General features: G+C 37.6%; 1 protein-coding gene and 1 long non-coding RNA gene across 2 annotated transcripts; one reads left to right on the forward strand and one right to left on the reverse strand.

Moving 5' to 3' along the window:
- Positions 1–993: 993 nt before the first annotated feature.
- Positions 994–2,978, reverse strand: LOC134304259 (myelin and lymphocyte protein-like). The gene is made up of 4 exons (XM_062989850.1): positions 2,901–2,978; positions 2,147–2,314; positions 1,496–1,648; positions 994–1,068 (listed from the first exon to the last, which is right to left on the reverse strand). Exons 1-4 carry the CDS (start codon positions 2,976–2,978, stop codon positions 994–996), a joined length of 474 nt encoding a protein of 157 aa, XP_062845920.1.
- A 58-nt stretch (positions 2,979–3,036) lies between these two features.
- LOC134304358 (uncharacterized) lies at positions 3,037–8,205 on the forward strand. The gene is made up of 3 exons (XR_010007831.1): positions 3,037–3,197; positions 7,777–7,870; positions 7,955–8,205. It is a non-coding gene; the product is annotated as an uncharacterized LOC134304358 (long non-coding RNA).
- Positions 8,206–12,025: the final 3,820 nt, after the last annotated feature.

Here is a 12,025-nt window from a genome sequence, read left to right on the forward strand (position 1 = left end):
AGAAGTCAGCTCAGTTTCTGGGTGCAGTTGATATGTGGCTTTCACTTTGTGTAGTTTGCATAGTCTGCATTGTTGGTGCAGTGACAAATTGACAAGTATTTTAACTGACAAGTATTCCAGAGCAGTGTTGCCAGATTGGGCGGATTTTATTCGAAGATGGCAGGGTCATTTCCACGTTTTAAAGTATCAAGACATTGCAAATAAAATTATTTCAAATGCCACTCATAATTTGTAATCACTGATATGTAATATATCAGCAGTAGTAGGCCATGTTTAACTGGTTTAATGTTGTTCAAACGCTGATCATCGGCTGTTTCTCGTGAGTATGTTTGGGCAGTTTTCCATGCATTTTGGCAATCTTTGAAATATGCAATCTGGCAACCCTGTTCCAGAGTTCATGTCCATGATGAAACATAAAATTTTATTACATTTATTTACTAATAAATGTAAATATTCAGTTCACTTTAACCCCAAAGAATCAGATCACTAACTTTTGGTAAGCTGGCTCAAATATACAGTATATTATAGGTAAACATAATATATAGGATCTGTTAGTGTTCCTATCAGTTGTTGATATGGCAGGAATGTTTTAGAATGGCACAGAAACTTTCCACCCACCCACCCACCATGTCTACAGTCTTGGTACTTCAACTCAAAAAATATATTTTTAAATGATTAAATCCCTAAAATAATTATACTACTTAATCAAAAGTGAATCATAGGATGCTGTTTAACTGTTTAATATAATAATTAGTTATACACATACACACACACACACACACACACACACACTTTTTGAGTTAGAATCTTTATTCAAAAGTTAAATTACTGCCTAGTTCACTTTTCACATAATGTTGAATGAATGCAACATAGAAATCTGAGCAAGAAAATGGATACATTATAGAAAATATTAAATAATCTCTTCTCTATTTAACCCACCAAACATTTGTATCTGTTTGTGCACACACAGTGTTCTGCTTCGATGCCGCTGGTTTAAAAGGACTTCCACCGGATGGCTGAGAAAATGGTGTGTATGACATAGAGCAGCGTGGCTATGAAGGAGAAGACCTAAAACACACAAACACACAAAAACTATTTCAGTATTCACACCTCTTGTATGTGTAAGAATAGCTCAAATCTAATGTTACACATTACCTCACCAACACCTTCATTAAGAAATAAAGAAAATGTATATCTACAAAGTGTTGCCAGCAATACAAAGACAGAGGGGACAGAGTAGTTTTAAATAGGCAGGGTTCTGATTGTGGGTTGTGAGAGCCTACAATTGCTGTACATCACTGCTCCCAGCGTTATTTACACTTGTATCGATTGTATGATTTATTATTCAAACCACTACTGCTAAATTTGGACATTTGGAGCTCAAAAAAGAGGGATATTCAAATAATAGAGATAAAGATAATCTATAGTGATAAAAAAAGTGTGTGAAACTGAGATACTGAGAACGTAAGTCATGTAGATGAAGCATTTGCTTTACCACTGCAGAGATGTCCAGTCTGTAAAACTTGTAATACTCTTGAGTTAGAATTGGTGAGTTGTTAAAGATAAATCCGATAACAACAGTGGTAAAGGCAAGCAGGACTGAAGCACTTAGATACAGCAAAGCGGCAAAACCGTGATACAACACATCCTACAAAAGAGATACACGTTTATACACACACATTTATGACTATATACAGTATAATATAGAAATAAAAATACATGTGATTAGTAGAAGGTCTGGATGCCCTAGCCCACCACAGCTGAGATCAGGGTTTGAATCTCAATAGTGCTACAGGCCAGCTGGGCATCTACCCAGACTAGATTGTCTGTGTCTGATGGGGGTGGGAGGCTTTACTGATTCCCTGCCGCAACCCAGCCCAGGATAAAGGGGTTAGTGAAAAGGAATTGAATTAAAATACAGCTGAGTTACAATACAGCTGACAACTGAAAGTAAAAATGGGTAAATGAGCAATGATTGATCTGTGTTGTGTATACGGGCCTGGGTGACCTAAGCTGACCGAGCTTAATATAGCAAAAGGAAAAAAGTATTATTTATGTATTATTAATGTATGAACGGCAAACACTTTAGTCGTGTGTGTGTGTGTGTGTGTGTGTACATGAGTAAATTTTTCTGTATAGGACTTACTGCACCAGCGCAGGAGCTGCGGCTCCCGTGAGCCCCACAGGAGAAGATCGACATCCAGATGAAGGTGAAAATGAAGCAAAACAGCGAGACGGCCATGACGTAGGCCTGAGGGTTATTGGGGTTGATGTACGTACATGCCACTAAAATCCACACCAGCCCACCAAACACCTGGACAAACACACAGCCATTAATTTGGTTAATTTTAAACTCAGTGTAATCTTCACAACACTGTAATCTCTGGGACCCCAAGGAAAAAGGCAGTAAAAATTTATATCAACAGAACACAAGGCTTAAACAAATAAACTTTGTCTTAAAAGTGTAGAGATGGTTGTTCTCCTCTAACAGAAGACTGGCCTTTTACCTTTTTAACATTTTACAAACCGTTTTCAGATTTTAATTTTAAAGTAATATGGACTTATTATTTTTTTAACTTCAGTGAAATAAAAAAAGAAAACTGCTTAGAGGTTTGTTACAGTTATCTGCAAAAATTAATCTTCTGTTCTTTGTTACAGTTTTTTGGTATAACTAACTAATTGGATCCACCATGACCCTGACCAGGATAAAATCATGGTAGAAAACAAAAACGACATGAAAAATGAAAATCAAATACCATGAACGTTGATGCCATGATAATCACACAACAAAAACCTTTTAAGATTATATCAAGATAGATAAGCATCATTATTATGATGAACTCCCTCATTCATATCTTCTCATACATTGGTAAATAAAAAAGCACAATAGTGAGTCTTACTAGTTCAGGCAGAAACAGTAGGTCTGGGAAGGAACAGCAGATAGATCCTCCACTCGGCAGAATCCCATCACTTGCCATTGCTCTGTATGTGTGTCTGCGTTTCGTATCTCAGCAGGTTTAAATGAGCAGGAATGGATGCTTCTGAATGGGTTTTAAAAGAAGGTGGAAAAACCAGATCCCTACTATGTTGACGTAACTGTGGCAAATGTTGCGTTAGCAAAAATGCATGTTTGTGGTGTCATGCTGCCCAACTCCTGCGAAACCTGATAGACAAGGTGTGGGACAACAGAACAGATGGTAAGGGGCACAATCGTGAATCTATTCATCTGCTATGACACAGACAACAATTACGTTAAGAATTCAATGTTACATACAGTCCTTACAGAAAATCACCCCACCCCTCAGAAATAGTCCATTTTTGTTATACTGTTGTACATCTTGATGATGACATATCTGTTTTATTGGCAATAAAAATACAAACCTCATTTACTAAAAAGTTTGGACAAGAATCTGTGATTTGTTTATTCTATTGAACCTTTTTTAAACTGGCAAACGTACAAAGAAAATACTTTTAATGTTTTGACTAACCAACCTTGATTGTATTTTGTAGACATAAGCATTTAAATTTTATGCCAGCAGCACAGTTGGGACAGGGCTAAAAGGCTCATTAGAATATTCTGGTTGCAGCATTCTGAAACATTTCCCAGCGTCTCTCGGAGTGGATCTTTCTGGTCCGCTAACATGATTTGGCATCTGATCCTTTTTATGCTGGATGCCCTTCCTGATGCACAGTAAGTGAGTGAGTTGGATTACAGGTGAGGTTATAATGACTGGATAAAAAGGAGGATCCAGAGGATTGTCAATAACTTAAATAAGAAAATTTCTTGACTCAAGAGTGCAAATAATTCAGGTCTTTTATCACCTTCTTTACATAATATTGTGAAAAGATTTAAGGTATCCAGACAAATCTCAGTCTGTGTAGGACAAGGGAGGAACCCACTGTTTTGCATCCCATGAGAAATCATTATGCTACTGTGATGAATAAATTTAAATGTGTTTAGGAGAACTTAGGAAAACTGTTGTTACTTAACACAGTCCACCTCTACAACAACAAAAAATGCAGCCACAATTTTTTTTATTTTTTTTGCAAAGAGAAAGCCATACATCACTTCTATACAGAAACCCTGCTAGGCCCAAGCTCATCTCAAATGGCTGGAAAGACAGTGGAAATGTATGCGGTGGTCTAATGAGTATACATTTCAGCTTGTTTTTGGGAAAACAGACATCGACCAAGGATGAAAAGGACCATCCAGACTGTTATCAGCGAATGGTGCAAAAGCCAACATCTGTCACGGGATGCGGAGATTTATAGACGCAGAGTGTGTGTGCTTGTCTGGCTTGTCTGGCTTGTCTCTAGACCAGATCTGTCTCCTCTTGTAACAAGCCAGAAGGAGCAAACAATCCTTGTGCAAAATTGCAACAATTAGTATCATAATTTTAATTGATGTCCCCATCCTAACTTTTTTGTTTGTCGCAGGATTCAAATTCTAAGTTTGTTTAAATGTACAAAATGGTCAGTAAAAACACTGGAAATCTTTTCTTCGAACATTTGTCAGTTAAATAAAGATTCAAAAGAATGAACAAATCACAGATCCTTACTCAGTACAAAACTATGTTCTCTTTTCTTCATCAGAGTTACATAATATAATTTATCAGACACCACACACGCGTACACACATTCACACCACACATACTAAACATACCATGATACCTTCATCCTGGAAGGGTTTAACTTAGACATACTCTAGTCAAGTCACTTAGATAAATATCACATGTTTATTCAAAAGCTCGAGTTTCAAGTTTAACCACTATTTACACAACAAAGAACTATTTCATCCACACCCAACTGCAAACCATGCGTAAATTCAAGCATTCAGACAATCTTTTTTAGACAAGAACACAAAGGTGCCACAGTCGCAGAGTCACATTCTTCACTCCATTTAGCATTCAGTAAAGTAGAAATGTCTAGGGGCATTAGAACCTCACTTCACAAGTTCACAGAATGGGTGTGGCATAAAATGTCACATCCACATTTGGCATTTAAAAGGTGGAAATAAGTCTGGAGGAAACTCACATACAGTGTATCACAAAAGTGAGTACACCCCTCACATTTCTGCAGATATTTAAGTATATCTTTTCATGGGACAACACTGACAAAATGACACTTTGACACAATGAAAAGTAGTCTGTGTGCAGCTTATATAACAGTGTAAATTTATTCTTCCCTCAAAATAACTCAATATACAGCCATTAATGTCTAAACCACCGGCAACAAAAGTGAGTACACCCCTTAGTGAAAGTTCCTGAAGTGTCAATATTTTGTGTGGCCACCATTATTTCCCAGAACTGCCTTAACTCTCCTGGGCATGGAGTTTACCAGAGCTTCACAGGTTGCCACTGGAATGCTTTTCCACTCCTCCATGATGACATCACGGAGCTGGCGGATATTCGAGACTTTGCGCTCCTCCACCTTCCGCTTGAGGATGCCCCAAAGATGTTCTATTGGGTTTAGGTCTGGAGACATGCTTGGCCAGTCCATCACCTTTACCCTCAGCCTCTTCAATAAAGCAGTGGTCGTCTTAGAGGTGTGTTTGGGGTCATTATCATGCTGGAACACTGCCCTGCGACCCAGTTTCCGGAGGGAGGGGATCATGCTCTGCTTCAGTATTTCACAGTACATATTGGAGTTCATGTGTCCCTCAATGAAATGTAACTCCCCAACACCTGCTGCACTCATGCAGCCCCAGACCATGGCATTCCCACCACCATGCTTGACTGTAGGCATGACACACTTATCTTTGTACTCCTCACCTGATTGCCGCCACACATGCTTGAGACCATCTGAACCAAACAAATTAATCTTGGTCTCATCAGACCATAGGACATGGTTCCAGTAATCCATGTCCTTTGTTGACATGTCTTCAGCAAACTGTTTGCGGGCTTTCTTGTGTAGAGACTTCAGAAGAGGCTTCCTTCTGGGGTGACAGCCATGCAGACCAATTTGATGTAGTGTGCGGCGTATGGTCTGAGCACTGACAGGCTGACCCCCCACCTTTTCAATCTCTGCAGCAATGCTGACAGCACTCCTGCGCCTATCTTTCAAAGACAGCAGTTGGATGTGACGCTGAGCACGTGCACTCAGCTTCTTTGGACGACCAACGCGAGGTCTGTTCTGAGTGGACCCTGCTCTTTTAAAACGCTGGATGATCTTGGCCACTGTGCTGCAGCTCAGTTTCAGGGTGTTGGCAATCTTCTTGAAGCCTTGGCCATCTTCATGTAGCGCAACAATTCGTCTTTTAAGATCCTCAGAGAGTTCTTTGCCATGAGGTGCCATGTTGGAACTTTCAGTGACCAGTATGAGAGAGTGTGAGAGCTGTACTACTAAATTGAACACACCTGCTCCCTATGCACACCTGAGACCTAGTAACACTAACAAATCACATGACATTTTGGAGGGAAAATGACAAGCAGTGCTCAATTTGGACATTTAGGGGTGTAGTCTCTTAGGGGTGTACTCACTTTTGTTGCCGGTGGTTTAGACATTAATGGCTGTATATTGAGTTATTTTGAGGGAAGAATAAATTTACACTGTTATATAAGCTGCACACAGACTACTTTTCATTGTGTCAAAGTGTCATTTTGTCAGTGTTGTCCCATGAAAAGATATACTTAAATATCTGCAGAAATGTGAGGGGTGTACTCACTTTTGTGATACACTGTATACACACAGAGAGATTAATGAACACTTTTTTTTTATCAATTCATCATTCACTGGATTTGACAGCTTAATATGTTGTACAGTGAAAAAATTCACATAAGAACACTGCAAACAGCCTAACTGAATAAGTTTGGCCTTGTATCATATTAAGTAGAGAGAATCACTACTGGAGAGAGAATCACTTTTGTATACACATCTACACACAATCTGCATAAACCATTACAACCTGGATATTTCAACATAATGCTTGTACTTCCACCTGGTGGTCATTATTCCAAATACATTTACTTATAACCAAAACAATCAACTTTAGACATTTACCTTGAAAAAGATTTTTGAAGAAAACATAGTTGTACAGGGAACACACTTCAACACGTGTTATTACTGTTTGTTGAAATGAACGCATTTGATTGGTTTTCATTTGATTGCATTTTCATCTACTGGTGTATCCTGGTCAGGGTTGCAGGAGGTTTAGTTCCACCAGGGAAAACTAAACCCAATGCAGAGGTTTGAATAATGCTGGGTTAGTGTAATAAATCACTGTGCCACCTAAATGCCCACAAATGTGCCATGAGCAAACGTTAAAGAACATTTATTTTGCCACCTCATTTGTGAATTTAACAAATAAATAAAAATTGTGCTCTTAAATTTACTTGTAGAAAATGTGTTAACTATGTTTTTGCTAAGAAAAATATAGTTGTATATTATTCTGAAGTGATTCCAAGGAAACTGGATCTCAAACTGAATAAAAGCAGTGGTGAATAAAACCTCCTTACTCCTCCATTTGTTCTATAGCAAGCAAACAACATATTAAATTATAGCACATAATATGTAAACCTATGTAAAATGTACTGAAATGTCAATTTAAACTCCCCAGTACATCTACCTGTACATTTGTTATTTATTTATTTTAGTACTTTATATTTTCAATATGTAATGGTACCTAGTCATCCATCGCCATGGCTGTTGCATTTCTATGTTTATTGTAATTACTTAATCATTTCTTCTACTTGAGTTTCAGTCCCTGCCACCCTTGTATGTTTTGTTTATTTTTTGTTTTTCTGTTTTATTTTATTGTTAATTTTTTCATGCATGAAGGTTGGTTTGTCAATACAGTGGCACCTTGTAACTCAACGTCCCCTAAACTCGTGAAAGCCCTTGAGAAGCATAAGAAAACAATAAAGAAGTAAAGGTAAAGTGCAGGTTTTATTGTTTTCTTTATTACATTTTAACTTCATTGTATTTCAGTGTTTATGTTGTATTTGTGTTCTTTTAGTGTATAAGCAGGGCTCTCAAGTCTCACGCAGTTCAACAAGCTCACACTGAGAAATGATGAACTTCGCCGCACAGAAATGACTATAACCTGTCCTACACACGAGTCAAAAAAAGGCTTGTTCGAGATGAACTGCGCCTCGCCTTGGTGGTCAGTGAGAGCTTAAACGACTGTATAGGCTTGTTCGAGATGAACTGCGCCTCGCCTTGGTGGTCAGTGAGAGCTTAAACGACTGTATAGGCTTGTTCGAGATGAACTGCGCCTCGCCTTGGTGGTCAGTGAGAGCTTAAACGACTGTATAGGCTTGTTCGAGATGAACTGCGCCTCGCCTTGGTGGTCAGTGAGAGCTTAAACGACTGTATAGGCTTGTTCGAGATGAACTGCGCCTCGCCTTGGTGGTCAGTGAGAGCTGCCGGTTGCAGTTGTGGGAGGAGGTTAAAAGAAAGCCGTCAAGTCGGACAGTCGCCACCTGCAACCCACGTGAGCTACAGCGGATCTCGCGGCGTTTGCGTTCTTCGTGGCTGATGAAGTGAATGCTGTAGAAATCGCTCTGCTTTTGCGTGAAATCGAACTAAACATTCTTGATCACTGAGCAGGTTAAACCCAGCGTTTGTTTTCCAAATCCATAGTGGTGAATATAGATGACCATAAAGTGTCAAACTAAGTTTCTGTAAAATCTGTAAATAAATATAGTTTTACTCATCATTCATTTATATTTACATTTACATTTTCAGCATTTAGCAGACGCCTTTATCCAAAGCGACTTACAGAATGAGCGGAACACGATGAGCAATTGAGGGTTAAGGGCCTTGCTCAGGGACCCAACAGTGGCAACTAGGTGGTGGCGGGGCTTTAACCGGCAACCTTCTGCTTACTAGTCCAGTACCTTAACCACTGGAGCTATCTCATTTATCTTGTAGATTGGTGAAAAAGAAAAGTTCTAACAAACATGTTATCAAACACATATTTATGTGATTGAATAGATTTAAATATTTGTCTACAACAATTTAAATGAATAGACCTAAACTAAGTAGCCTATTTTTCAAGACTGTCTATTGAAACATTTCACATGAAAACGTGTGAATACATAATTCCAAATATACGGTTTGTTCGAGGTAGAATTAGTGAATATGATAAAACAATGTACGTAAAAGTGTTCTAGAAATAATTAGATGGAAATTATAAAGTGCACTCAATCAGACCTTAATCATTATGTTTGTGTATATGGTAAACAGACTGCAATTATATTGTGTCAAAGTGGCTTAAAGTCCAAACTGTCTAATTATATTGTCTACGTAAGGACTTAATCACATTTACCCTTTTTTAGGCTTGTTCCAAAAATACAACATTTTGTAGAGGATGTTTTCCCCCTCTATAGTCTCTCAGAATTTAGGGGTCATTTCAGACATTCTGAAAGCAAAGTTTAGGAGACTCCGATGCCTGCACATGAGGAATGTCCAGTCCATCAGCTCAGCAGTGTCTGTTGCATTCTACACAGTGTTTGCTTGGAGCCAGTAGACCATGGTGATGATGTGCAGGATGAAGAGGATGATGAACAGCATTCACTACAACCTCACAACCAAGATGCAGTTCATTATAGAGACATAATAAAAAAAATGTTTTGTGTCATCTTTAACTTTATGCCCTTTGGAGATAATTTTATGTTCAACTTGCTTAACTGTTCACAGTAACAGTAATTTTAACCGGGGTGCCCAAATGCCACTGTATTTTATAGATGCATTGTTAAACAGTAAACTTCAGTATGCTCACCGATGTGCCCAGTATGAGTCACTAATGAATAATGTGGTTAATAAGTACACTGTACAATTGTGTAGAACTTTGTGCTTTTTCGAGCACTGACAAATCAGTTATTTAGGCATTGATGATGAATAGTGGCTGTGGTTTATTGAAGATGAATCTCTTGACACAATCATCTTCTGAACAAGATTGTTTTGTTCTTCCAGAACAGCTTACCTTCTGGCCTTGGTTCTTGTAAAGAAACATGACACCAAGCACATCCACACATTTTTATTTATGTAGCATATTTTAAAATGTTTACAAAGTTTACAAGGAAGAATGAAAAATAAATCAAAGTGTAATAGTGATAGAGTGTTATTAAAAACAGTTAAGATATAAAATATTACAGCAATTCAGATTGCTTTATATTAATAAAATTGAAATACAAGAACCATCAGAAGTTCTAGAAAAACATCAAGATAAAAAGATCTGTTACATTAAAGAAATATCAGGTAGCCTACTTGAGTCTTTTCATGATATGGAATGATAATTATAAAATATGTTGCAATTTGTACGAAAATAAACTGTCATGCTACTAGAAAGCATGATAGTATTTCGCACATATCAGGTCTTTTTATTTTTTTATTTTTTTATTATTTTTATTATTTAAAACAACATAACATACAGAACAATAAAAAAAGAATACAAATTCTCGTGGAGGATGTCATACCTATAAATTACAATCTAGGGGGTGCAAAATAATAATAATAAAAAAGAAAATAAGATAATTAAAAAAAAACAGAGGAACAAGCCATACAATAATACAATGAGAAACTTAAAACAGTAAAATATCAGGTCTTTAAGACAAATAAACTGAGATTTAGAATGAAACGAAACAACCGCCAGAGGATTCAGCGGAGCTTCTAGCCAATGAGGATTAAGCTCTGTCGTCATCAAGCCGTCTCTCAGGCAGCGCAGCCCGTGGAGAGCAACTGCAGGGACTGGTAGCCTAGTGGGTAGCGCTTTGGACTATCAATCGAAAGGTTGAGAGTTCAAATCCCAGCTCTGCCTTGCAGCCACTGTTGGGCCCTTGAGCAAGGCCCTTAACCCTCTCTGCTGACCCTGCGCTTTGACCCTAGCCTCCAAACAAGCTGGGATATGTGAAGAAAGAATTTCGTTGTACTGTACATCTGTATATGACAAATAAAGGCATTTTATTCTATTCTATCTTATCTCATCTTATTATGTAGTGAATACTTACACTCATGCAACCCATCCGTAACAGAAGTTAGTTTTTGCAGTTTTTGGTCCTTTTCACAGATTTTCTTACATGAGCTTAAGCTGAAATAACATAAGGTTCTTTCTTTAATGTGTTTCTGCGTAGAATTATTGTACAGCCTTTGTTTTGTGTATTAGTGTCAGGTACTCTCAAGCCCATGTGAGTATATTTATCACAACAGCATGATGGTTTCTCATGCAGTACTGCCTAAATGCTCAAAGATCCCACACATTTAACAATGGTTTCTGGCTTTGTCCTACACAGACTTCTCCGAACTCCCTTTTCATAATGTTATGCACAGCAGATGGTGAAATGCCTTAAGTATTTGCAGTTTTGCGCTAAGGAATGTTATTTTTGAACCATGTTTCAGGCACCAAGTTCAAAATCTGTTTATATTTACAAAATACAATCAAGTAAGTCAGGCAATTTGTATGTTTGCAAATACTGATTGTGCACTGAGGGCTTGTGTCTTAAATAAAGATAATATTGAAATGTCCACAAAATTTGGTTCTTTTTAGAACTCTTCACAGAAATATATTATTTTCCATTGTAAATGTCACTTGTATTTCAGATAATAATTAAGCTGATATAATTTCAGTTAACTTCAAAAAGTCAATGTTGTGTGAAACTAATTTACGTTTCTTTTAGTGGACATAACATTGTTAATCCTTTCAGATACCATGTCCAATTTTTTCTATGATTTGTGTAATCGGAGAGTGTCCTATCTATTTTATTTATTTTTTTACATTTCACATCAAGCATAGCTGACAACTAAAGAAATGACTTAAAGAAATTACATTTATAAAAATGTATTTTTTGTCTAGTAAATTCCACTTTATGGATGTAAAACATGTATTATTAGGTTATTGTAAACTGTATAACTGTAAACTATTTATTTCCTTCTCTGTCCATAAAGCTTATTTATAAAAAAAAAAAAAAAAAAAAAAACTGCAGGGACTGGTTTATACTGGTTCCGCCGCCTGCAGCCGCCCCGCTCTCGCGAGATTATAACCAGTCTGTCATCGTGACGCGCCGGTGGCGCCGACGCAAGTCGGACA

The sequence above is a fragment of the Trichomycterus rosablanca genome, chromosome 27, assembly GCF_030014385.1.
Source record: "Trichomycterus rosablanca isolate fTriRos1 chromosome 27, fTriRos1.hap1, whole genome shotgun sequence".
NCBI lineage: Eukaryota > Metazoa > Chordata > Actinopteri > Siluriformes > Trichomycteridae > Trichomycterus > Trichomycterus rosablanca.

Bases quoted from the DNA above. Each gene is read 5' to 3' on its own strand.
- LOC134304259 (XM_062989850.1), bottom strand. From the start codon at position 2,978: ATGGCAAGTGATGGGATTCTGCCGAGTGGAGGATCTATCTGCTGTTCC. The intron at 1,649-2,146 runs GTAAGTCCTATA...TCTCTTTTGTAG, and splicing joins GCAGCTCCTGCGCTGGTGCA to GATGTGTTGTATCACGGTTT. The intron at 1,069-1,495 runs GTAAAGCAAATG...TGTGTGTTTTAG, and splicing joins GACTGGACATCTCTGCAGTG to GTCTTCTCCTTCATAGCCAC.